The sequence below is a fragment of the Bos mutus genome, chromosome 10 (assembly GCF_027580195.1).
Source record: "Bos mutus isolate GX-2022 chromosome 10, NWIPB_WYAK_1.1, whole genome shotgun sequence".
NCBI classification, from domain to species: domain Eukaryota; kingdom Metazoa; phylum Chordata; class Mammalia; order Artiodactyla; family Bovidae; genus Bos; species Bos mutus.
The window spans coordinates 36,645,164-36,669,442 of NC_091626.1; the positions used below are offsets into that span (position 1 = coordinate 36,645,164).

Below are 24,279 nucleotides of genomic sequence, written 5' to 3' on the forward strand. Positions count from 1 at the left end.
ATTATGGTGTATATGGAATTATAAGTCTAGCCTGGCTCTGACCCTTTTGCCTCAATATTCCCCTTAATCCCCTTGGCACTTTCATGTAAATGTAAGCTTCTTGGCAAGTACTATTTCAGGTTCCCACTTAGAGTGAATTTCTTGACTAGTTCCTAAATTTAATGAATAAACTTTTTTATGGGTAAAGAGCTTCAAGAAAGAAAAGAAATAAAACATTTTCTCCTCAGACCAGGGTAACTCCAAAGAATCCCCAGGACTGGGATTTCCTAACATATCTTTCAGGCCCAAAGATGAAGGCATGTCATCTAACAAGACTACAGACCCTTGGAAGATGGGTATGACCCTCTTCCCCAAGAGAGGTTGGGGCCACATGAGTAAAGCCAGAGCCTCTTAAATTGGAACTAATCCAATAAAGTATGAGTCAACTACTAATCTGGGGTTGCAGTGTTTACAGTCTAAAGTTAGAAGAAAATGAGTTTTTGGCTAATGCTCATACTGAGCTGTCCAAGGTTCTGACTTTGGCACAGGACATTCCAACCCTTGGGCCTGATGCTGGTGATTTTGCTTTAAATTCTGAATACTTTGGATGTAGTTTCTTACCACTAATCTTGACTGTCTCTCTAGTTTACCTTGAGCTTTATTGATCTAGGCTATTGTTAATAACATACTGCATTATTGTTGTTGTTTAGTTGCTAAGTTGTGTCCGATTCTTTTGCAACCTCATGGAATGCAGCCCACCAGGCTCCTCTGTCCATGGGATTTCCCAGGCAAGAATAGTGAAGTGGGTTGCCATTTCCTTCTCCAGAGGATCTTACCAACCCAGGGATGGAACTCACATATACTGTATTGGCAGTCAAATTCTTTATCAATGAGCCACCAGGGAAGCCCCACAAACTGAAAAATTGATTATACGTTGTCAGGACTTTTAAGCTGGAAAGCATGAGTTATAGAATAAAAAGACTTAGACTTTAATAACAACTGCATTAGCCATGTGATTTTGAAGGAGCCTCTGAAGATATTTCAGAACCTTGGTATTCTCATCATCCCTGAACAATATAGTATGAAAAATATCTACAACATGAATGACAAAAATACAATGCAAAGAGCATTTTAAAATAGCTGGGAAAAAATACCTGATTGGAAAAGAAAACATGGGGCACAAAAGGCAATTTACAAAATAAGAAAGTCAAATTATCCACAAGATATGTAAAAATTAACTCAAAGTGGACCAAAGACCAGATTATAAGACCTGGAACTATAAAACACTTAGAAAAAAAAACATAGCTGTAAAGTTTTTGACCTTGGTTTAGGCAATTGTTTCTTAGATATGACATCAAAATCACAAGTGACAAAAGATAAAATAGATGAATTGAACTTCATAAACAGTTTTGTCCTGCAAAGGACACCATCAAGAAAGTAAAAAAGACAATCCATAGAATGAAAGAAAAATATTTGCAAATCATATATCTAATAAAGGACTTTTATCCAGATATTTAAATAAGGTTTACAACTCAATATTAAAAGAAAAATAACCCAATTCTTAAATGGGCACAGGATCTGAATAGACATTTCTCCAAAGAACATATACAAGTGGCTGATAATCACATAAGAAGATGCTGAATACCATTAGCTATCAGGGAAATGCAAACTAAAGCCACAATGTGCTACTACTTACTTCACACCCACTAGGATGGCTGTAATAAAAAAGATAACAATTGCTGGCAAGGACGTGGAGAAATTGAAGCACTCAAACACTGATGATGAGATTTTTAAATGGGGCAGTTCATTTGGAAAACATTATGACAGTTCCTCAAGTAATTAAACACAGAGTTCCCATAAGACCCAGCAATTCTAATGCTAGGTATGTACCAAGATAAAAGAAAGCATACCCACAAAAACTTGTACATAAATATTTATAGAAGAATTATTTATAATAATAAAAAAGTAGAAACAACCTAAATGTCTACCAACAGATGGATGGATGAACAAATTGTGTTATATCCATACAGTGGAGCATTATTCATCAATAAAAAGGAATGGAGTGGGGACTTCCCTGGTGATGTAGTGGCTGAGACACCATGCTCTCAATGCAGGGGGCCTGGGTTTGATCCCTGGTCAGGGAACTAGATCCCACATCCCACTAAGAGTTCCCATGCAGTAACTAAGACTCGTTACAGTCAAAATAAATAAATAAAATTTTTTAAAAAAGGAATGGGGTACTGATATATGTTATAACGTGGATGGACTTTGAAAATCTTATGCTAAGGGAAAGAAGCCAGTCACAGAAGGGTATTATTCCATTTATATGAAGTGTCCTGAATGGGCGAACTTATGGAGTCAGAAAGTAGATGAGTGATTGCCAAGGACTGAACACGAGGTGATGGGGGTAGAGAGTGACTGCTAATGGGTAGGAGGGATTTTTTTTTTTTTTTAAGTGATGAAACTGTTTTAAAGTTGATTGTGGTGATGATTGCATAACCATATAAAGATACTTAAAATCATTGAAATATATACTTTAAATTGTACTGTATGCAAATTATATCTACAAAAATCTGTTATTTTAAAAAATACAAATTATCAAGAAGCACATGAAAAAACTTTAAATTCACCGGTCATTAAATTTAAAAAATCAGTTAGGAGATATATCTTATCAAATTTTGTAAATTAAAAGCATGTATGTGTGTGTATTAAATGAGCTCTGTTTGTAAACTTCAAAGAAACTATTCAAACAGAATTTACCTTTATCATGTATATATTTGCTTCTCAAGCTCAGAATGTTTAAAAGATGCTTTGTGAGTCCAAAGTATGGAGATTTCTAGTTACATATCTCCCAATTCATGTTTTTGCCCAAAGAAATTAAAGTCTTTGCACTTTTACTCACATGTGCAAATTAAATAAGAAAAAGGAAACTGGGTTCAGTGAAAAGTAATCAACTCTCTTTTTCCCACCCCTACTGGAGAACATTAGAAGCTAAGTAACAGCAGCCACTCCCCATGGACAGGAGCCTGGTGTGTTTCCAATGTGCTGTGTGACATTTGTGAATGCTATGGTGGTCTTCTGGTGAAAACACAGCTGTCTCGGGCACCAGCCTGTAGCCTCTATAAAATAGTTTCAATATAAACATTCTTTTATCGCAGTAGGAATTGGAGAACTCTTCCTTATCAAATTCAAGAGCTTTTAGACATTGAGGAAGAGTGAAAACCATGTTGCAAATGAATGGAATGCTCCACAGACAAATTAAGCCTTGAAGCAACCCCAGACATCATGATTTCAGAAATCTGAGGCTCTAGTGTGAGTCTCATCTTGAGCCAAATACTTATCTTACTAAGTCGATGGGAGTGTTTCCACAGTTGCATTCTTCTCTCCTAAAAAGATTCCAAAGTAGAGCCTTGGCTTGGGTGCTAACAGCTTTAAAATTAATCAGAGAAGGCAAATACTTGGCATATGCTGCCTTCACTTGCCTGAGTGTAACTATTGCTGACTTTTCTAGACACTCTATTTCACTGACTGTGAATGTGATCTAAGACTCTTTCTCAACACAGTGCCGCAAGCATTCATTACCAATCTATCAATAAGTTCTATTTGCCATTCCTGATGTAAAAAGGCAAATTGAAATATGTGTACGTGCCTACATGTGTGTGTTTTACACAACTACTTAGAAGAACCTTTGAAGTATATTTATCTTCATGTAAGGTTTGCCTTTCAGAATATAGAAACTACTAGTAGAAAGAGATCAATAGTCATTCAATATCATTCTTTATCTAATTTGCTTTGAATGCCTCAAGTGGTTACTGTTGACTCTCTGGTCTTTACAAATATAAATACCCAGGCAGAGCTCTAACCATTATAAGCCATTTTCTAAAAATAATTTGGCATGTGCAATTATATCTTAATAACATGCATTACCTATGTCTACTCATTTACTGCTCCCCCAACTGCAGATGGTGACTGCAGCCATGAAATTAAAAGACGCTTACTCCTTGGAAGGAAAGTTATGACCAACCTAGATAGCATATTCAAAAGCAGAGACATTACTTTGCCAACAAAGGTCCAGCTAGTCAAGGCTATGGTTTTTCCTGTGGTCATGTATGGATGTGAGAGTTGGACTGTGAAGAAGGCTGAGCGCCAAAGAATTGATGCTTTTGAACTGTGGTGTTGGAGAAGCCTCTTGAGAGTCCCTTGGACTGCAAGGAGATCCAACCAGTCCATCCTAAAGGAGATCAGTCCTGAATATTCACTGGAAGGACTGATGCTTAAGCTGAAACTCCAGTACTTTGGCCACCTCATGCGAAGAGTTGACTCATTGGAAAAGACTGATGCAGGGAGGGATTGGGGGCAGGAGGAGAAGGGGACAACAGAGGATGAGATGGCTGGATGGCATTACTGACTTGATGGACGAGAGTCTGAGTGAACTCCGGGAGTTGGTGATGGACAAGGAGGCCTGGCGTGCTGTGATTCATGGGGTCGCAAAGAGTCAGACACGACTCAGTGACTGAACTGAACTGAAACCCTTTGTAGAAGGTGCTATTAAAATATCCAGATTATAGTTGAGGAAACTTAGGTACAGAACAATTAAATTTCATTTTGAGGCTGGAAAGGACTTCATTTGGTTGAAGTGTTACTTGTGATGCTCTTTCTGCATATCCCCACACTCCTTTCCCCATGATATAAGCTTTGGTCTAAGTTAAGAAGCTAGTGTTAAATGCTCTTCACCAGATTCCTTCTTTTGAAACAGTGAACAAAACTTCTCTTCCGAAAAACAATAGCTTAAGACAAAACCTGACAGTTCTTTTGTCTCAACTTTCCTTGCTCTGAATCCTTTAAAAGTGCCAACTCCATTTTCGTCTCAAAAGCATTTTAGAAAAACTCATAACTTGAAGCAACTCTGCAAGCCTTGGAATCCCATTGTTGCCTATGTGTTATGGCCATACATCTTCAAATGAGTCAAGCTTTGTTAGTTCACAGGGGTGCAAATGTAAAATAAATGAAACTGATAGACATTGGTAATTTCAAATCATAGTGTAAACTTGCAAATTTCCTCACCCAAATAGATAATTATTTGTCATCCAGAAGTAGAATGTAATGAATAAAGATAGTTGTGAAAATTGCTAAAACTAAACATTGTGAACACCTCTTTTCAGCAGAGCAAAGTAGAATAATTTATCAAAGCAGAATTTCAATTAAATGGTAAATGGAAATGAAATTTTTCAATCAAAATGGATAATTTCAATTTTCTCTAACAATTAGAATCTGAATATACTTTGGCTATTTCTTCCACACATTCTCAATTAGAGTATTGATCAGTATCTGATGAAATATGAAAAAGATTTGGAATCATATCCCCAAACTCCTTATCAATTTAGTTATAAGGAAGTTGTGAGGCTTGCATAGTTTCTTCAGTTTTTTTTAAGTGATGACTCATTAATGTTTGTCAGAGAAACAAAATAACATTCTCCATATAACTCTGTATGTAATTCACTTACCATAAAATTCTCAAATATTCAGTACTTATTGATAACCACTTGATATTAAATCATTAGTTTTCTATATTTTTGGCATGTTGTCAATAATGAAATTGTGAGAAATTTCCATCTGGTATTTCTGATGTTCTAAACAATAGATTTGGGGAAAAAAACTCACAAATGTCTTCTGATTATGTGAAAGGATTAATCTTCATGGAAAGACAGCAGTGTAATAACTTTTCACCTTAAAGATTTCTTAAACAGGCTCATTTTTTCCCCACAAAAAGATTTGGAAAACCCTGATGGTTCAGGATAACCAATTTTTTTTTTGTTTGTTATTGTTGAAGGGGGTAACTTTAAAAAATAGCTTTATTGAGGTAAAATTGACAAACACTGAATCACACATATTTATAGTAAGTGAACTTATGAATTTTGACATATGTACACATCTGTGAAGCTATTACCACAATCAAGCCAATGGACACGTCTATCATAAGTTTTGAAGATAACAATAATGTAAAATATTGGTGATCATCACATCCCCAGGGGTATCTGGCCTTAGAAGGCCATGTATATTCTCTATTGAGTGAACACATTTTCTCTTAATTAGTCACTGAATAGAACAAGGTTGGGCAGAATTCAGGCTTTTAACTTTTCAGCATCTTTGAGGAGTATCTGCATGGTGCTGAAGTTGGCCTTGGAATACATGAAAATTGACATATATGAAATCAGCATGTCTATGGTGGCTTAGCAGTTCCACAAGCCTCATGGAAGCTTGCCCCATGCCCGACCTTTGCTAGAGAAGGAGCAGTGCATGGGCTTATTCCTCCACCCTGTGCGTTATTATTTTTTCCAACCACATCATTTCATAGACAGTTTAGGAACCAATAAAGCACAAGTCTTGTTTGAAAAGATGTATCTAAATATAGGAATAATACATTATAAGCCAAGTCACTTCCTTCCTCTGAGTTTCTGTTTATCTGTCAGGTATCTTCCATCTTATCAGAGAGCTGTAAAGGAAAATGGGGGCGAGGGAAGCAGCAGCAAGCTTCCTGGAATGTCCAACTTCTCAAAGAAAGCAGACTGCACAGACAGCTTATAATCTGTATGGCTTTGGCTCAGGGTTTCTGCAAGGAAACATAAGTTGTTTTTGTCCTGCTCATTGCTATCTTATTCGCCCTCAGTGCTGGTAGTAATGAAGTCTGGTAAGCTTTTTTTCGGAAGCTATCCTGATAGCTCTTTCCTGTACTCCACTATTTTTGGTTCTGTTTTGGAAATAGTTTAAGGATGCAACATTTAACCCCAGCGTTGCAGATTCACTCGTCTCCCATCTGTCAACCCTCACTTCCACCCCTCCCCGCCAAGACCAGTCCCCATCCACAGATGATACTGGTCACCCTCAGAACTGTGGCCTTGATGGCTCCAGTTTCCTTTGACTCGGGTCCTAGGACACCAGTCCGGGTTTAACTTTATGAGTTGGGTGGGCAGCTTGCCTAATCAGTCACGTTTCAGCTAGGGGCTGCTTCTACCTGCTCATCCTCTCTGATTCCTCCCCACCTGAGAGGAAGATTCAAGTGGATTTGGCACATCTCCTAAATCGAGGCCTGCCATTAGCAGGCCGGGGGCTGACGTGTGCAAAGGAAGACTCGGACCTAGCAGGCCTTTTCACCTGCGTAATAACAGGCTTGGGAGTAGCCAGGCGGCCGTGGCGGCGGCGCCAGGAGTAGGAGGAGGAGCGCGGGCAGAGGCCGCCGCGGGGCCGGGAGGAAGAGGAGGGGGAGGAGGAGGAGGAGCTGAAGCGCCGAGAGCGGTAGGCAGCAGCTCGGCCGGAGTTGCAGCAGCAGCGGCGGCGCTCACACCGCAGCCTCCCCAAGCCCCGAGTCCCGGCGGGGGCAGCAGCAGCGAGCGCCCGCCCGCCCACCCAGTCACTGCACCTCGGCCCCGCCAAGCCGCTGTCGCCGCGCCCGGGGAACTGCCAGCCATGGCCGCGCCGCCGGATCCCCGAGACGAGCTGCTGCCGCTGGCCGGCCCCGGGTCCCAGTGGCTCGGGGACCGGGGGGAGGGGGAGGACGAAGCGGTGACGCCGAAAGGAGCCAAGCCCGAGACGCTGGCGGGGGAGCCGGGACCGGGGTTGGGCGCCGGGGTCGCCGAAGCTGCGCCGCGGGAACTGGGCTCGGGCCCCGCCCGGCCGCCTCCCGTTGCCATGGAAACTGCATCCACAGGTAAGGCGGGCGGGCGCCTCTGCCCCGCAAATGGCGTCAGGAACTCGGGTCCCCTAGCCGGCCCCCTTCTCTGCAACTCACCTAGGAACCTACTTTGCGTTCTCTATCTTCAGTACCAACCTTAATCCGTCCCCGCCCCTCCTCCTTTCGCCACAGGCGCCTGTAAATATTAAATGACTGGTAGGAACAGAAATTTTATTTTTTTCCAAAGGCTCAGAAGAAAACAAAATGCTATTGATCCTTTTATTTCGTTATGATTATTTTTCTGGCTTTCAAAGTTGTCCTCAGAGGCAAACCGCAGCATCCTAGCTGCTGGCGCGCCTGTGTACAAGTTTCTTCCTTGGGACTGGGGGCTGCAGGGCCCGCTTGGCCAGTTGGGACGATTTAGGGGGCGGGGGGCATGTTTGCCTGCAGGGCTCGCGCCCGCGACAGGGGAAGCTGACGACAAAGCGACCGGCAGGCCCGCTGCCCCTAGACCCGGCTCAATCTAGGGCAGAGATGTGACTTTAACTCTCCCTTTCCTTAACCTCCGAGAGTCGCCACACCCTACTTCCTCCCATTTCTCTTCCCTTCCTCTAGCTCACCGCACACTAAACTGAAACGCCTTAGGTGTGTTTAATTCCGGAGGGACTGCGAAGCCAGAAGGTTGGGAGTTGTGGCAGTCCCCGCCCAGAATCCTTCTTTTTCAGCTCCCCGAAGCTCCCACCTCGAAGGGAGCTTTGGAACTTGGAACCCTAATTTAGAGCGGCCGCTGGCTGCAGGCTAGAGATTGTTGAGTGACGGTGGGTGTAGCTAGGAGGCACAGTTTGCCAGCAGTCTGAACCAGCGAGGGCGTTAGGAAATTGCCCTGGGTTTGTCCTCCCTCCACTTGACTTCACCTTCTGAACTGGATCCCATCGGAGACCTGAGATCATGAAGCATCCTGCCCAAAGGATGCCTGAAACGAGCTTTGGAGTGGGACTGCCGGCTTAGGAACTCCGTGTTTCCAAGGAGCGGGGAGGGCGGGGGGAGGGTGCTGTGTTGTGTAGTTCTCCGAGAAAGCTTTGCCGGGTGGAATGAGAGTTGTGTAGTTTTGGAGATGTAGCTCTTGAAGGCCGAGTGCTAGGTGATCCTGGGGGAACGGAATGGGGGCGGGACTGGCATGCTTGTTCTTGGCAGCTGATTTAGGGGAACCCTTTTCTTAAGCCACTGCCTCTCTTAAGGGTCACATGGAGTGCTTTAGGTAGTCTTGATTATGCTTTATACTAAAGATTTGAGCTGAGGAAAGGAGATTTAGGGAATGTTTTGAATAAAACATTCTGAAGGGAAGAGAAAAAGACCATATACAAACAAAAAAGAAAAAAGACAGACTCAAAAGCAAAAAACCCCGTTTGTCCAGTATTAGTTATTATATGGGGGAGGGGAAGATTTCCGACTAAGATCTCAACTTAATCTAAATGAAAACAAAACTTTGTAATTGCAAAAGAAGATGGCAAAAGCTAATAGAAAAAGGAAGGTACTTTTTGGTTGATTTACCATCAGCATTCTGGGTTGAGAGTAGCTTCTAGTACAGAACCTTTATCCACCGTTATCAAAATAAATCATTTATAAACATTGCCCACCTCTCATTGGTGTTATCAGGGTCAGGTGAACTAAGGAAAGGAAACTTAGCTTCCTCTCAATAACATACTATCCACTAAAATAGTTGCTGTATATAAAATGCTTAGAACAATTGTGACAAAGTAGGCATTTGCAATTTTTAACATTATTACTATTATTTTAGAAATAGTTTGTTAAATATACTAGGGATTTCCTATCCTAGGCAACAAATGTATTAGTAAAATTAAACATAGTGCTGAGTTTGGATGGGAAAAGAATGAAGGGAGGGGGACGAAGCATAAGTTTGCAATTTATACAGAAAATTTAAAGTTTATTATTGCTGCTTGAAGGAATTTGTCATATATTTATTGGTTATTTAGTGTTTTCAGTTTGCATTCAGTATTCAGTATGGACTGTTATAAGAGGCCTAGATGCCAAAAATGATATCTAAATAAATTACTAGATCTTGAAAAAAATTAAACAAAATCTGGGCCGGCTTCCTTATCTGTTATTTTAACAGCTCTATTGCAATAAGTAAAGTTAGCAGGTGCATCCTCAACTTAATCAGGGACAAAATCCAGAGGAAGCCTATTAAGCTCATAATTTTACTTTTTTAAAAGAATGATGCTCTCTGGGACTCAAATCAAACTAAGAAGTAACTTAGACGTTGAGTGTGATACATTGTAAACAAATTATGTTTCTTTTTCAAATGGAATTCTAAAATGTAAGACAGACATTGATGTTTTAAAACTTTTTTTCTCTGAAAAAATCACTAATCATGCCATCTGGACAGAAATTCTGTGATTCATTTTTATACATTGATGGTAATTAAAGTTTTTGAAGAAACATTTCTAAAAATATTTCTCTGTGATGTCCTGGAATGAATATATGTTTAAATATCATTAGCATTGCACGATAAAACTCCATCAGTACTGTATTTCCAGGTATTCTCATTGCTTCTGTCCCTTTAATGGGATGAAAATGTTCTCAACAAAAAGTAACACCTTATTCTAAGGCTACAATTTTTCATGTCTAAAATTGATAATGGGCATATGATATGTCTGTTGCCAAGGGAACATTTAATGCACCATGTGTAGGCTACAACATGTGAGGTTGTTAATCATGAATCAGTGCCATCATCTAGTAATGTTATACAAAGGGTGTTAAGAGCAACTGTTTTGTTTTTTCATGATTAGTTATTTTATTCCTGAAAACTATTCAAAAGGAGCATACAATAACACAAGGATAGAAGAATGGCCCTTTGTTTAAAGGAAGAATTTAAAATAGAACATTTGAACAAAATGCAATGGTAAGATGTTAATTCATTGGCTACTTTAGAAATTAACTCATTGACTGATTCATGCATGGAAGGCAAAATGAATAAGAGAATTGAGAATGGCCTGGAGAAATCAGCCCAGTGTGATGATTTGCTTTAGTGATATTGACCTCTAGATAATTTACCTTAAATTTCTAGATGATTGCTGAGTTAGGGGTGACAGGGAGAGAGAAAGAGAGAGGGAGGGAGGAAGAGGGACAGAGAAAGAGAAATTCTCCTAATTTACTTGGACCACAGTACTCATAATTTTCAAATGCTGAATATGATACTCCATTGGAAAAACTATTCTTAATCTATCATGATTTAATTACCTTTCAGAAATGTTTATATATGCTGTATTTATTCTGTTTAATATAAATTGTACCACACATATTACCAATCATATTTTAAAATCCACATAGAGGCTAGATTGACTCTTTTCTTGTGGATATGTTTGATAGATGTGTAAGTATTTTTTATTTGGAGTCATTTCCAGCAATCCTCTTCAGAAGGTATAGATTTTAATCTTCTGTTTTCTTTCATCTTTTAAGAAAACTGCAATTCTGTTGAAATGGGAAGGAACATTGCACTTACTTTTACAGTATTTTACAGAACCTTTAAGAAAATAAGAGTTTCTAACGCAATTTATTTCTCTGGGCATAGACTCTGAATATAATCAATGACATTTCTGGCAGTAACTACTGTGCATGTCTTTCATATTGGGAATTCAAATTGGTTAAATTAAAATGTAGAATCACATATACTAAAAATACATTGATAAATAAACTTTATCAGAGCTTTCAGCATAACTTCCTCTTCATGAACTCACTGTTCCAGAAACCCCATCCTTATCATTGTCCACAAATACAGCATAAACCTTCCTGCTCCCATCTCTTTTTTTTAGGCTGTTCATCTACTTCTGACTTTGAGGATTTGGAAAAGAGTGGATTATTTTGTTCACTATACTGTCTATCTTGCATAGCCTGGATTATGGAAAGTGTTTATTATCTATAAAATGAGAGACCATTGTGATTCAACTCAATTTAGTAAACATTTCCTGAATGCCTCCTTTGTGTAAGGATCTGTACTGAACACAAGTTGTGGTTTCCTAGAACGTGTGCATCTTTCTACTTCACATTAGTATTTAGTTTAAAAGGTTTTTTTTTTTTTTTTTTTAGTTTCCTTATTCCCAAGTCACTGGTGGAAGCTTCTTTAGAAGGGTATTAAAACAATCTAACCACACTGGCACACAGGCGTGAGTTACTTCTCTGAGGTCGACACTGAATAAATAAATACTAGCATAGGTTGCCCAAAGTGCACAGCTGGGGGAAAATAAAATCCATCGATCTACCTAACTGTCTAGCTAATTCTGTCTTTATGGAAATAGCTGGCTGAATAGTACTCAAAGATCCTTGTATTAGTTGGTTGTGCTTTTATTTTAAAGTTAAAGAAAATTATTTCAGTGGTGACTAAGGAAGATTTGGAAAAGGCACTATAAAATATAGACAGCAGTGAAAATAAAAGACCTATTTCAAGAGACTAATATATCACATAGGAATACTCTCTGTGAAAGAACATAGTTGAAAGATGTAAGACAACCGACTTTTATTTAAGTAATATTGGGGGACAAAAAGAACAATGAGAAGAACATGAACCGGAGAGGCTCACTGCTTGTGGAAGATGCTCTCGTGAGTAATGAAAAAAGGAGAGGGAAGAGTTTCTCAATTCATATTTAAGCTATGTTATTTAAAATGGATAGTGATCACGTTGAAATGTATACAAATACTGAACCACTATGTTATGTAACAGGAACTAACATAGTGTTGTAGGTCAGTAATACTTCGTAAACAAACAAACCCATAGAAAAAGAGATCAGATTTGCAGTTGTCAGAGGCTTGGTGGGTGGAGGGAGAACTGGATGAAGGCACTCAAAAGGTACACACTTCCAATTGAGATAAGTAAGTACTCAGGATGTAGCGTACAACATGGCAGGTATAATTAACAGTGCTGTATGTTATATATCAAAGTTGTTAAGAGAGTTAATCCTTTAATCTTGTGTCTGTGTGAGATAATGGAAGTTCACTATAAGTTATTGAGGTGATCGTTTAAAAATAAAGAATTAAACTGGGTATGAGTGAGTGAAAGTCACTCAGTCATATCTGACTCTTTGCGACCCCATGCATTATACAGTCCATGGAATTGTCTAGGCCAGAATACTGGAGTGGGTAGCCTTTCTCTTCTCCAGGGGATCTTCCCAACCCAGGGATCGAACCCAGGTCTCCCACATTACGGGCTGAGCCACAAGGGAAAACCATTAAAGTGGGTTAGAATTCTTAAGTCGGACAATAGAAAACGTACAGAAAGACCAGAAGCCCAGGATAAGTAAACAGCAAGTAAAATCCTGTACCATTACTCCAGTAAGCTTGGCTCTTCTGAGCTGACTACTTTGCGTGTGGTATAGAATGAGTGCAGTGAGCAGTTTTAATGTCATTCTAGTGTCTCTTGAGAATAAGACTAATTTTAGAAAAGCTGAAGTGGGGAATGATTTTAAAAAATGAGAAAATGATAGATATTAAAAACTTACTAAGCCAATATATTTGTTGCTGAGTGCTTGTAGATCTAAGAATGCATTATTATGCCAAATATTTTTATAAGCACTTAGAAAATAATAAACATGCTGAATTTTGAAATTTAGCATGTTTATTAATCATGAAAATAAACATGAACATTGCCAGGAATATCCATTGATTCACTAAAAAAATAATGCCTATAAAACATTATTTCTATTTTTCATATTCTGAATCACCAATATATGCACGGCATGTACTATGCCCAGGAACTTTAGAAGTACCCAGCTTACTTTAGAAAGCACACTGTTTATCAAAAAAACAAACAACCCAATCAAAAAAATAGGCAGAATACCTAAATAGACATTTCTCCGAAGAAGACATACAGATGACCAACAAATACATGATAAGATGCTCAGCATCACTAATTATTAGAGAAATGCAAATCAAAACTCCAACAAATACGTGATAAGATGCTCAACATCATTAATTATTAGAGAAATGCAAATCAAAACTACAATGTGGTATCATCTCACCCCCATCAAAATGGCCATCATTAAACAATCCACAAGCAATAAATGCTAAAGAGAGAGTAGAGAAAAGAGAACCCTTTGGCACTGTTAACAGGAATGTAAACTGATACAGCCACTAAGGAGAACAGTATGGTGGTTCCTTAAAAAATTAAAAATAGAACTTACCATATGACCTAGCAATCTCACTACTAGGCGTATACCCAGAGAAAACTGTAATTCAAAAAGAACATGCACCCCAACGTTTATTGCAGCATTATTTACAATAGCCAGGACATGGAAGCAACCTAAATGTCTATCAACTGAGGAATAGATAAAGAAGATATGGCATATATATAGAATGGAGTATTACTCAGCCACAAAATGATTAAAATTGGATCATTTGTAGAGACCTGGACGGACCTAGAGACTGTCTTACAGAGTAAAGTAAGTCAGAAAAACAAATGTCATATATTAATGCATATATATGGAATCTAGAAAAATGGTATAGATGGTCTTACCTGCAAAACAGAAATAGAGACACAGAGGTAGAGAAGAAACATGGACACCAAGAGGGAAAAGGAGGGGAGTGGGGTGAATTGAGAGATTAGGGTTGACATATATACACTATTGATACTGTATATAAAAGAGATAACTAATGAGAACCTACTGTATACCTCAGAGAACTCTATTCAGTGCTCTGTAATGACCTAAATGGAAAGGAAATCCAAAAAAGAGGGGATATATGTATACGTATAGCTGATTCACTTTGCTGTACAGTAGAACCCAACACAACATTGTAAAGCAACTATACACCAGTAAAAATTAATTGAAAAGAAAGAAAACATGTTGTTTAATTTTGCAAATGGCACAAAGTTTCAAAAGATTGTTGATATGGTAGAGGATATCACTGCTATTTAAAAAATCTTGATTTTAATGTTAACTCAAAAGTGAATTCTTTTCACTAAAATAATTTTTTACTCTAATTTAAAAAATTCCTTTTTGGAATAGGAAGCATATGCATGTGATATTAAATTTTAACTGAGTAGAGTAAGACAGAAAAGGAGATATAGTGTATGACATCCCTTACATGTGAAATCTAAAAAGAAGTGATATGAATGAGCTTACAAGACAGAGACTCACAGGCTTAGAGAATGGACTTATGGTTGCTGAGGGGGTGGGGAAGGATGGGGAAGGAATAGTTAGGGAGTTTGGGATGGACATGTACATACTGCTATATTTAAAATGGATAACCAACAAGTATTGTATAGCACATGGAACTCTGCTCAATGTTATGTGGAAGCTTGGATAGGAGAGGTGTTTGGGGGAGAATGGATACACGTGTGTGTTGGCTGAATCCCTTTGCTGTTCACTTGAAACTATCACAACATAGTTTGATAATTGTCTCTACTCCAATACAAAATAAAAAGCTTTTAAAAAAATAAAATTTAAAAGGCGCAAAAGGGTATACAGAGAAAAAGAAGTCTTCTTCACACTCAGTCTTCCAACCAGCCCTTGTTCCTCTTCAGCAACAACCATTGTTATCAAATTCAGCAAGGGAGCACTGTTAATTCATTCATTATTACACTATTATCGATTGAACTTCTGCTATATTCCATGCATTGTTCTAAGCACTAAGTATATGGTACAGAAAGGGACAAATGAAAGTCTATTTCCAATAAATTGTGTGTGTGTGTGTGTGTAAGAAGGAAAGGAGAGAAGAGGGAAAGGAGACAGAGAACAAAAAATATAGTCAAGGTATGATAAGTCCTGTGTGTGTGTGTGTGTGTGTGTGTGTGCACGCGTGCACACTCAGTCAGTTGTGTCCGACTCTTTGCCACTCCATGGACTGTAGCTTGCTAGGCTCCTCTGTCCATGGACTTTTCCAGGCAAGAATACTGGAGTGGGTTGCCATTCCCTTCTCCAGGGGATCTTCCCGACCCAGGGGTTGAACCCTGGTCTCCCGCATTGCAGGCAGATTCTTTACCACCTGAGCCAGTGATGTAGAGGGAGAATTAAATAAGGTAGACAGTGGAGTTAGCAGATGCATGCAAGGCAGTGAGATTACTGATTGATCTTAGAATCTGGGGAGGAGGAATGAGGACAGAGGACGATGAAGCACAGAGAAAAGATGATATGAGCAGTGTGCTATTTGATATGGAGATTAAGGAGGGAGTACAGTTATTGAGGAGATTGGAAGACCAGGATGGAGTAGAGGACAAGGTCATCAGAAGATTGGGTTCCAGAAGAATGGCAGGCTGGGAGTGGAATGATCACCTACGTGATTACTGAAATTGCGAAGAACCATGGCAGAGATTGTAGAGTACAGTGAACCAGTGCTGTTGTGTTTAGGAAAGAACATAGTGTCTTGGGCTTCAAAGTTACATAATTTTAGAGATGAGGGAAGAAGAATAGCCTGTAAAATCATAAATATAAATTTCTGACTATGGGTTCTACAAATTCTGCTTAATTTGTTCAGAGTGTATGAGATGCAACCTAAAATAGTTCATTGTGAGGGATGGAAACTTTGAGGACTGTAATTAACTAAATATGAGCTAGTGGTATGGTGAAATTACTAAAATATCTTATGTAATTTGAGGTAATATTAATAGAAAGTCTTGGGTACACATTATATGAGGTAGTAGTTCTCCTGGATTCTGTCCTAGGCAGGCCAAATATGGAGTGTTATACTAAGTGATGGGTGCCATGGTTTATAGAAACTGTAGTATGGTGAGAGAAAGGTGACTAAATTGGTGTGGCTTCTGGGGGAAAAAATTGCTGTTTGAGAAATGATTGAAAAAATTAAGAATTTTTAGCCAGAATAAGAGAATGAAAGGAGATATGAGTGTTAAATTCAAACACTAGAAGAAATCTTATGAAGCAAATAAAGACTTGACTGAGGTGATACTACAAGGCAGAATTGGGACTAGCAGGTAAATCAGAGAAACACATTTCAACTTAATGAAGGAGAAAGTTCTGATAATTAGAATTGCTCAGAAAAAGAGATGGATTACCTCTCAGTTACTGATATTTAAGAACAAATGAGGTTGCTGTTTACTGGAGGAAACTTAGAATGGAAAGTGTTATACCAAGATCTTTATTCCTTCATAAGAGAAAGCAATACCCCTGACCTTACCTGTGATTGTTAAAGAAGGCATATTGCTTAAGAGTGAATAGCATACAAATGAAATCAGAAACAGTGCTTATTACAAAAACCACAGCTAACTTCAAATTGACTTCCTAAAAAATGTACTTTCCATGGAAGGCCACTCTTCTTTAGGGAATCTAGAAAAATGGTACTGATAAACCTATTTGTAAGGCAGGAATAGAGACACATAGACAACCAACTTGTGGACACAGTAGGGGAAGTAGAGGGTGTGACAAATTGAGAGAGTGGCACTGCCGTATATGCACTACCATGTGTGAATTAGCTGGTGGGAAGCTGCTGTGTAACACAGGAAGCTCAGCTTGGTGCTCTGTGATGACCCAGAGGAATGGGATGAAGACTGGGAGGCAAACTCAAGAGGGAGGGGAAGCATGTATACTCATGGCTGATTCGTGTTGTCATACAGTAGAAACTAACACAGCATTGTAAAGCAATTATCCTCCAATTTAAGAAAGAATTCTATAAAAAAATTCTTCTCTAATTCTCCGTTGTTGAGACAAGCTCCATAATGTAACATACTTGCCTCTTGAAAACAACACAGTTTTATATAATTAACAGTTATTACCTTAAATGCAAAACATGCTATCTGCAAGCATCTGTTTTATTCTTTTTTCCTGAACTGTACTTTTCATTTTTTACTACAGACTCTAATTCCATAAATATTTAATATATTCTAAAATGTTTGGGGAATTCATTAATTAATGTCTTATCACAAAAAGCATCATATGATTCTGTCCTTAGTCCTCTGTCTCACTACTGTACATTTATGCCAGATTATTCATGTAAAAGCGTATTTGCTAAGCTGCCTAATGACTTACATTTTTAGCTGGAACAGTTCTGCATTCTACCTTCCATGTCCAGTCCCCAAGTGGAATTTTTAATTCATCTACTACATGAGATTGTTATAAAACCAGTTATAGAACAAATTCTTGCTTCCTGAATATGGGGAATTTGTTGAATATCTCACATTCTTAAAAGTAGCTAGGATTTTGTTTTATGCATAGCAAGTCTTCATTTTTTTATAAACAAGTCTTGGGCAACCGAAAATGTGTATTCAAATGATTGCTGATCTAGTTGTCATGCATAAGAGTAAACAGCAATGTCCTATCTCCCTTTTGGCGTGGATTGTTCAATGAATCCCGAAAAATCAGTGCTTCTTAAAATGTGGTCTGTAGACTTCCTGCTTTCAAAATAACACAAAGTGATTCACAGACTTCACCTCGGGGAAACAAGCCTGCCAAATGCATGTCAAAACTTTAAGAAACACTGATATATTGACTCTCCTCTCCTTCTGACTTACTGGCTCAGCATTTTTCTAGGAGCTGTGGGGAATGGAGGAACATGAGCTATGTCTTCTCTATTCCTCCAAGCTTACTATCTAGATGGGAGATGTGACTAATCCACATAAAACAAAGGTAAACAACTCAAGCAAGAGTCAAGTCTGGTCCTTGGATGGATGCTACAAGCTATAAGCGCTGCAGGAATTTCATAATTTTATGAGTTACAGGGTACCTGGTGTCTTGAAAGAGGTAGAATGTGCCTTATGCCTAAAGGATGGATAGAATAGAAATAAGCAGAAGTGGCAGAAAGGCAGTTTTATGTGAGGGGAGAGACATGGGTGGTGACATAGAGATGAGCAATGACTAGGGTATCTTAACCTGCCTGTTTGGGTGCGGGGAGACAGATTCTGGAGGAGAGATGTTGAAGGCTATTCAGGACTTCAGACTCCTTTTATATGGATTCTGGGGCATTTGAAGGTTTATATTTGGGGGAAGTAATACATTCAGCCTTCTGTATCCTTTGGTTTCAGAAGGGCCGACTGTACTATAGCATATTATATAAGGGACTTGAGCATCCATGGATATTGATATCTGCACAGGGTCCTGGAACCAATTCCCAGTGAATACTGAGAAATGACTGTAGAAAGCTAGGTTAGGAAGATTAAATGTTATGCATAGATGATGAACTCAATGGGGGTGATCTAAAACCTGCACTTTTGCTGAAAGAAGGTTGACCAACAATGTCACTTTCGGAGCCTGGAATAAATAACCATGAGAATAAAGAGGAAGGTACCTGGAAAGAAAGAGGAGGAAAGTTGAGCACTTCATCAGAATATTCCATAGGACTTTGTGACTGACAGGACAAGGAGGATGAAGGGAGGAATGAATCAACTCTAAGGTTCTGTGCCTATGGCTGGGAGAATGACGGTGCTAAAGAGGGGTGGGAGGGGGAACTGGTCAGAGAGATGAGGATAATACATTCATTTTTGTCATATGGGGCTCAGAATGAAGAAAAGCCATTTGAACGGAAGTCTCCACTTGGCAATGTATATTAAGGAATGGATTTTGGAGATGATAACAGGATTGTAGATAACAGGGTTAGAAAATCGGAAGAGAAGCCATAGAATAATTTTGTTTTTGGAGATTGTGTAGGATGAGGGCTTCCCTGGTAGTTCAACTGGTAAAGATCCCATCTGCAATGCAGGAGACCTGGGTTCCATTCCTAGTTAGGAAGATTCCCTGGAGAAGGAAATGGCAACCCACTTCAGGATTCTCACCTGGACAATCCCATGGACAGAGAAGCCTGGTGGGCTGCAGTCCATGGGCTTGCAAAGAGGCGAATACGCCTGAGCGACTAAAGAACAAAGGGCCAAGAAGAGAACGTGTGCTCCTTGTCTCATACTAGCTGAGTGGCATTAAGGCTGCCTCAGCCTCAGGTTCTGTATATGTGGTCCTAGGTCTTCTAGAGTGCTTGGCAATCAGATGGTAATTACCCTCATTATTATAGTATCAAAGAAGCCAAGATGGCATGGTATAGAATGAGCCTTGACTGAGAAGACAGATTTGTCTTGGCTTTGGTCTCTACTATCATGTCAATGTGGGCAAATCTGCTTTATGTCTCAGTTTCTTCTATATAAAATGGACTTGATACCATTGTCCTGGCTACCTTCTGGTTGTGAAGATAAAATGAGATAACCTGAGGAAGTACATGCAAATTGCAAATTACCGGACATCTGAGGGGCTTCCCAGGTGGCGCTAGTTAAAGAACCCATCTGCCAATGCAGGAGGCATAAGAGATGCAGATTCGATCCCTGGTTCAGGAAGATCCCCTGGAGAAGGATAATGGCAACCCACTCCAGTATTCTTGCCTGGAGAATCCCATGGACAGAGCATGGCAGGCTACAGCCCATAGGGTGGCGAAGAGTTGGACACTACTGAAGTGACTTAGCACGCAGGCATACATCTGTAAGGAAGTACTAACAGGAAGCCTGATCAGTGCTGTCAGATGCAGGAGAGCAGTCTAGGAGAATAAAGATTGAGAAAAAATCATGTCACCTCAGCCCTAGGTGTTTTAATAGAAAATACTGCTGCACTTAGCTGAACCTCAGCCAAGTCTCAGTGGGGAATGGCAGGAGAGCGAGGAAGAACGGTGCTGGCCAGAAGTAGGTTCTGGCATCCACACTGGAAAACATTTCGGCTTCAAAGAGTGCACTTGGAGTGGCGACCCACCCCATTCTTCATGTCCTAAAGAGTGAACTGTGCCTCGAGCAGGGCTGATACATGCCCGCGGGCGCCAGCTGAGTGGAGGATAGGAAGCTGGGTCTATTCTGAATCTCCTGCTCAGCGGAAGGGTAGTGAATGCAGGGAGCTACCCCAGGTATGCCTGGAGGCCTGGAAGGCTGCTTCTCTCACAGAGAGGCTATCACAGTGAAAGCCAGCCCCCGTACCTCACCCTCACCTCAGTCCCTGATGTTAAATTAATCGGCCCTGTGGGCAAGCGAAGGTACTTGCAGGCTAATCTTACAGCTCTATAGGTTTAAAAGTCTTCCGTAAATAGATGAACACTTCTGGAAAGATGGAGTAGACAGTTTTTCCTTATCCCTATTGCTAAGTACAGCCAAAAACTCTGGACATTATATATGTAGGATAAATATAAAAAGACTGTGTAGTGAAAGTAGCATTCTTGTAAGTCATTAACCTAGATGAAAACCGATCTGTACTAGAGCAAGAGAGAGAAGCTAGGTAAGGGGGATGGTAGCTAAAACTTGGAATGACAGAACTTGAGAAGGCAGAGGACCCTCAGCTAAAATAAACACTTAAAAAGTGGAAATTTGACAGGGATAGTTATAAAATCTTGTGGTAGGATTCTTGAACTATATGAATAGAATAGGAGGGTCATGGTGAAATTGCAACATATAAATAAAAAATAGAGGAGGTTTATTTAACCATAAGTTAACTCTCAGTTAGCGGGGCAAGCCAGCTTCCCCGCTAGGTGAAGAACTGTTAATCTTGTTAAATCAAGGTTAACCCAGAACCAGGAGCTGAGAGTTGACCATACCTGGGGCTGGGCGGAGTTCTGAATGTACTGAGAGCTCCAGAGCAGAGATGGTGGCAGAAACATGGACTCTGGTTGAAAGAACTGAGGATTTGCAGTCTGCACAAGAGAAGATAGGATGGGTTATGATCAGTTCAGTTCAGTTCAGTTCAGTCACTCAGTCGTGTCCAACTCTTTGTGACCCCATGAATCGCAGCACGCCAGGCCTCCCTGTCCATCACCAACTCCCGGAGTTCACTCAGACTCACATCCATCGAGTCAGTGATGCCATCCAGCCATCTCATCCTCTGTCATCCCCTTCTCCTCCTGCCCCCAATCCCTCCCAGCATCAGAGTCTTTTCCAATGAGTCAACTCTTCGCATCAGGTGGCCAAAGTACTGGAGTTTCAGCTTTAGCATCATTCCTTCCAAAGAAATCCCAGGGCTGATCTCCTTCAGAATGGACTGGTTGGATCTCCTTGCAGTCCAAGGGACTCTCAAGAGTCTTCTCCAACACCACAGTTCAAAAGCATCAATTCTTCGGCGCTCAGCTTTCTTCACAGTCCAACTCTCACATCCATACATGACCACTGGAAAAACCATAGCCTTGACTAGACGGACCTTTGTTGGCAAAGTAATGTCTCTGCTTTTGAATATGCTATCTAGGTTGGACATAACTTCTAAAAATACATAAAGAGTTGTCAAGTGGCATAGAGACTGGGTGTGTTCTATATGACTGGAGGATGGAGCTGTGGTCAACCAGAAGTTAAACGTGAAAAATGAAAATAGCCTGGATTGCCTCATATGGTGGTGAGTTTCCTATCACTGGAGGTGTGTAAGCAAAGTGGGGCTGGTCATTTATATAACAGAGGAGGTATAATAGACAGTATACATTAGATTGTTAATTTTGTATCTTTTCAGAATCACAGATTCCTGTTGGAGAATCTGATAAAAACTTTGGAATCTCTGCTCAGGAAAGTGCACTTACAAATACCATTTGGGGCACAAATTCTGGGATTTTCTGGAGACCTTTTATGGATGGAGGAATTAAATAAATTCCTACTCTTAAAAAATCAGTAATTCCAGATACTCTCATGTAGATCACTGTTTATACAGCAGCAGTAGCTTCATGGTTTAATAAAATCTCATTTAATCATCCATTTATTTATTCAACAAATATTTATTAAGCATTTAGTATGTGTGTGTGTGTTTGGATACATATACACACACAAAGTATGTAGCTGAATGAAAGTGAAAGTATTAGTCGCTCAATTGCGTCCCACTCTCTGAGACCTCATGGACCAGAGCCCTCCAGGCTCCTCTGTCCATGGAATACTCCAGGCAATAATACTGGAGTGAGTAGCCATTTCCTTCTCTAGGAGATCTTCTCAACCCAGGGGTCAAACCCATGTCTCCTGCTCTGCAGGCAGATTCTTTACCATCTGAGCCACCAGGAAAGCCCATGTAGTTGAATAGTGATACCTATGTACTTAACCAGAATATAAAAATTAATGCAATAATTACAGCATAGTCTATTATGAAGAGTCTAAATTAAGAAGAAGTCTGCATTCCATAAATTCCATTTTGTTAGTTTCAGAAATGTGCTGTAACTGAATTTGTGACTCTCAAAGGGTTACTGAGCCATGCTCTTTCCAAACTGGCCCTGGTGAAGTTGGAGAGAGTGTGGACTTGGAGACACCAAGCTGGATACCCATCTCAGCTCTTCCAATGGCCTATGATAGCTAGTCTCAACCTCTATGGGAAGGGCTAAATGGTGGGTCTGTATGATTCTCCAGCATCCAGATAGTGATGTGTCATTTGTCTATTCACTGTTTCTATGTACATGGTGCACATCTGTGTATACTTTAGTCATTACTAAAGTTTTTAGAACCAGCTTTACTGATTATAGGAGATCCTGGGGTTGGGGTAGAGAAATGTGTTAATCCTCTCTCTGATAATCTCCATCAGCCATCTAAATAAACAAACAAACAACACTTTCTCAACTTGATATAAAATATACATATGTATTTTAAAAAAATCTACTACTTTTGTTATTTACAAATGAACACATCATCAAAGTAAAAACAAGGTGCTCCCTGTACAAATGGAGCTTCAAAGTACTGTCACCTGACTTCTACTCCAGCCAGTCTGTAGCCCCTAACATCATCGTGTATAGAAATTTTGGACATACTACTATGTATCACACTATTAATTTGTTTGGCGAACCTTTTATTGTAGATAATACAAGGTAAATTGCAACCCAGCAGGTTTACATTATCAGCATTGAATTTGAGTGTTTATTTTTTAAAAAATTTAATCCATGGCCTTAAGAGGTGTGTTCCTGTTTTCTTTTTTACCATAAATATGAGAAAGGATAAACACCTAGTATTGTTTCCTGGAAGTTGTATAACATTTTAAATGCCAAGCAGTTCCTGTTTATAATTTGTATGTTTGCATATCAGAAGTCTCAGAAGTAAGAATTGGTTTCGTTTCTATGAATAGTGTAGAGCAGTTTAAAAATGATTTTCTTTAAAGAGAGGTAATGTACCTATCCTGAAAGTAAACATAAATTGAGTAGGGATGATTACCAGTGGCCTGTCAAGGCCATCTGTGTTACTTTTACTTTTTTTTTTTTTTTTAAGTGTAGTACTCTTCTCTGTGCTCAGCAGTTATCTAACCATTGTAATAACTCTCAAGAACATTGGTTCCTGAAAGGAATTTTTGTCGATCTGTTAAAAACAAAAAAGCTCCTCTATCTGGATGGGGGGCATCAAGGTCAACCTTTAACTGTATCACTTAACACTTAATTAACTTAATTAACTATGCTTGCACTGTGATGGTTCATGTGAAGGTATCTTTTGGATATTGGATTTAAGTTGACATGCTGCACTGTATAATCACATTATTATGAATCTTTAAAACATAATTTTTAGTTCATAAAAGGCAGGGTTGGTATATCAGTTGATTACAAGAGCCTAGAACTTCTTTTTCTTTGAAGGTCTCTGTCTTTCAAGGAAAAAATATAAGTAAAATGGGACCTAATTTAGTTGATTTTCTTAGTTAAGTGGGAAGAGTCAACTCTATAGCCTTTTTTTAAAATTGTAAAAACAATAATAAAACAATGTTTGCAAGAGAAAACATTTATTC

At 39.4% G+C, this 24,279-nt stretch overlaps 1 protein-coding gene across 1 annotated transcript in view; it reads left to right on the top strand.

Moving 5' to 3' along the window:
- The first annotated feature begins 7,245 nt into the window (after nucleotides 1–7,245).
- Nucleotides 7,246–24,279, top strand: part of RTN1 (reticulon 1) — a 236,843-nt gene continuing 219,809 nt past the window's right edge. Inside the window, exon 1 of the mRNA XM_070378512.1 lies at nucleotides 7,246–7,684. Within this exon, the coding sequence (XP_070234613.1) occupies nucleotides 7,444–7,684 (241 nt within the window). The 5' untranslated portion in view covers nucleotides 7,246–7,443. The remainder of the gene's footprint in view (nucleotides 7,685–24,279) is intronic.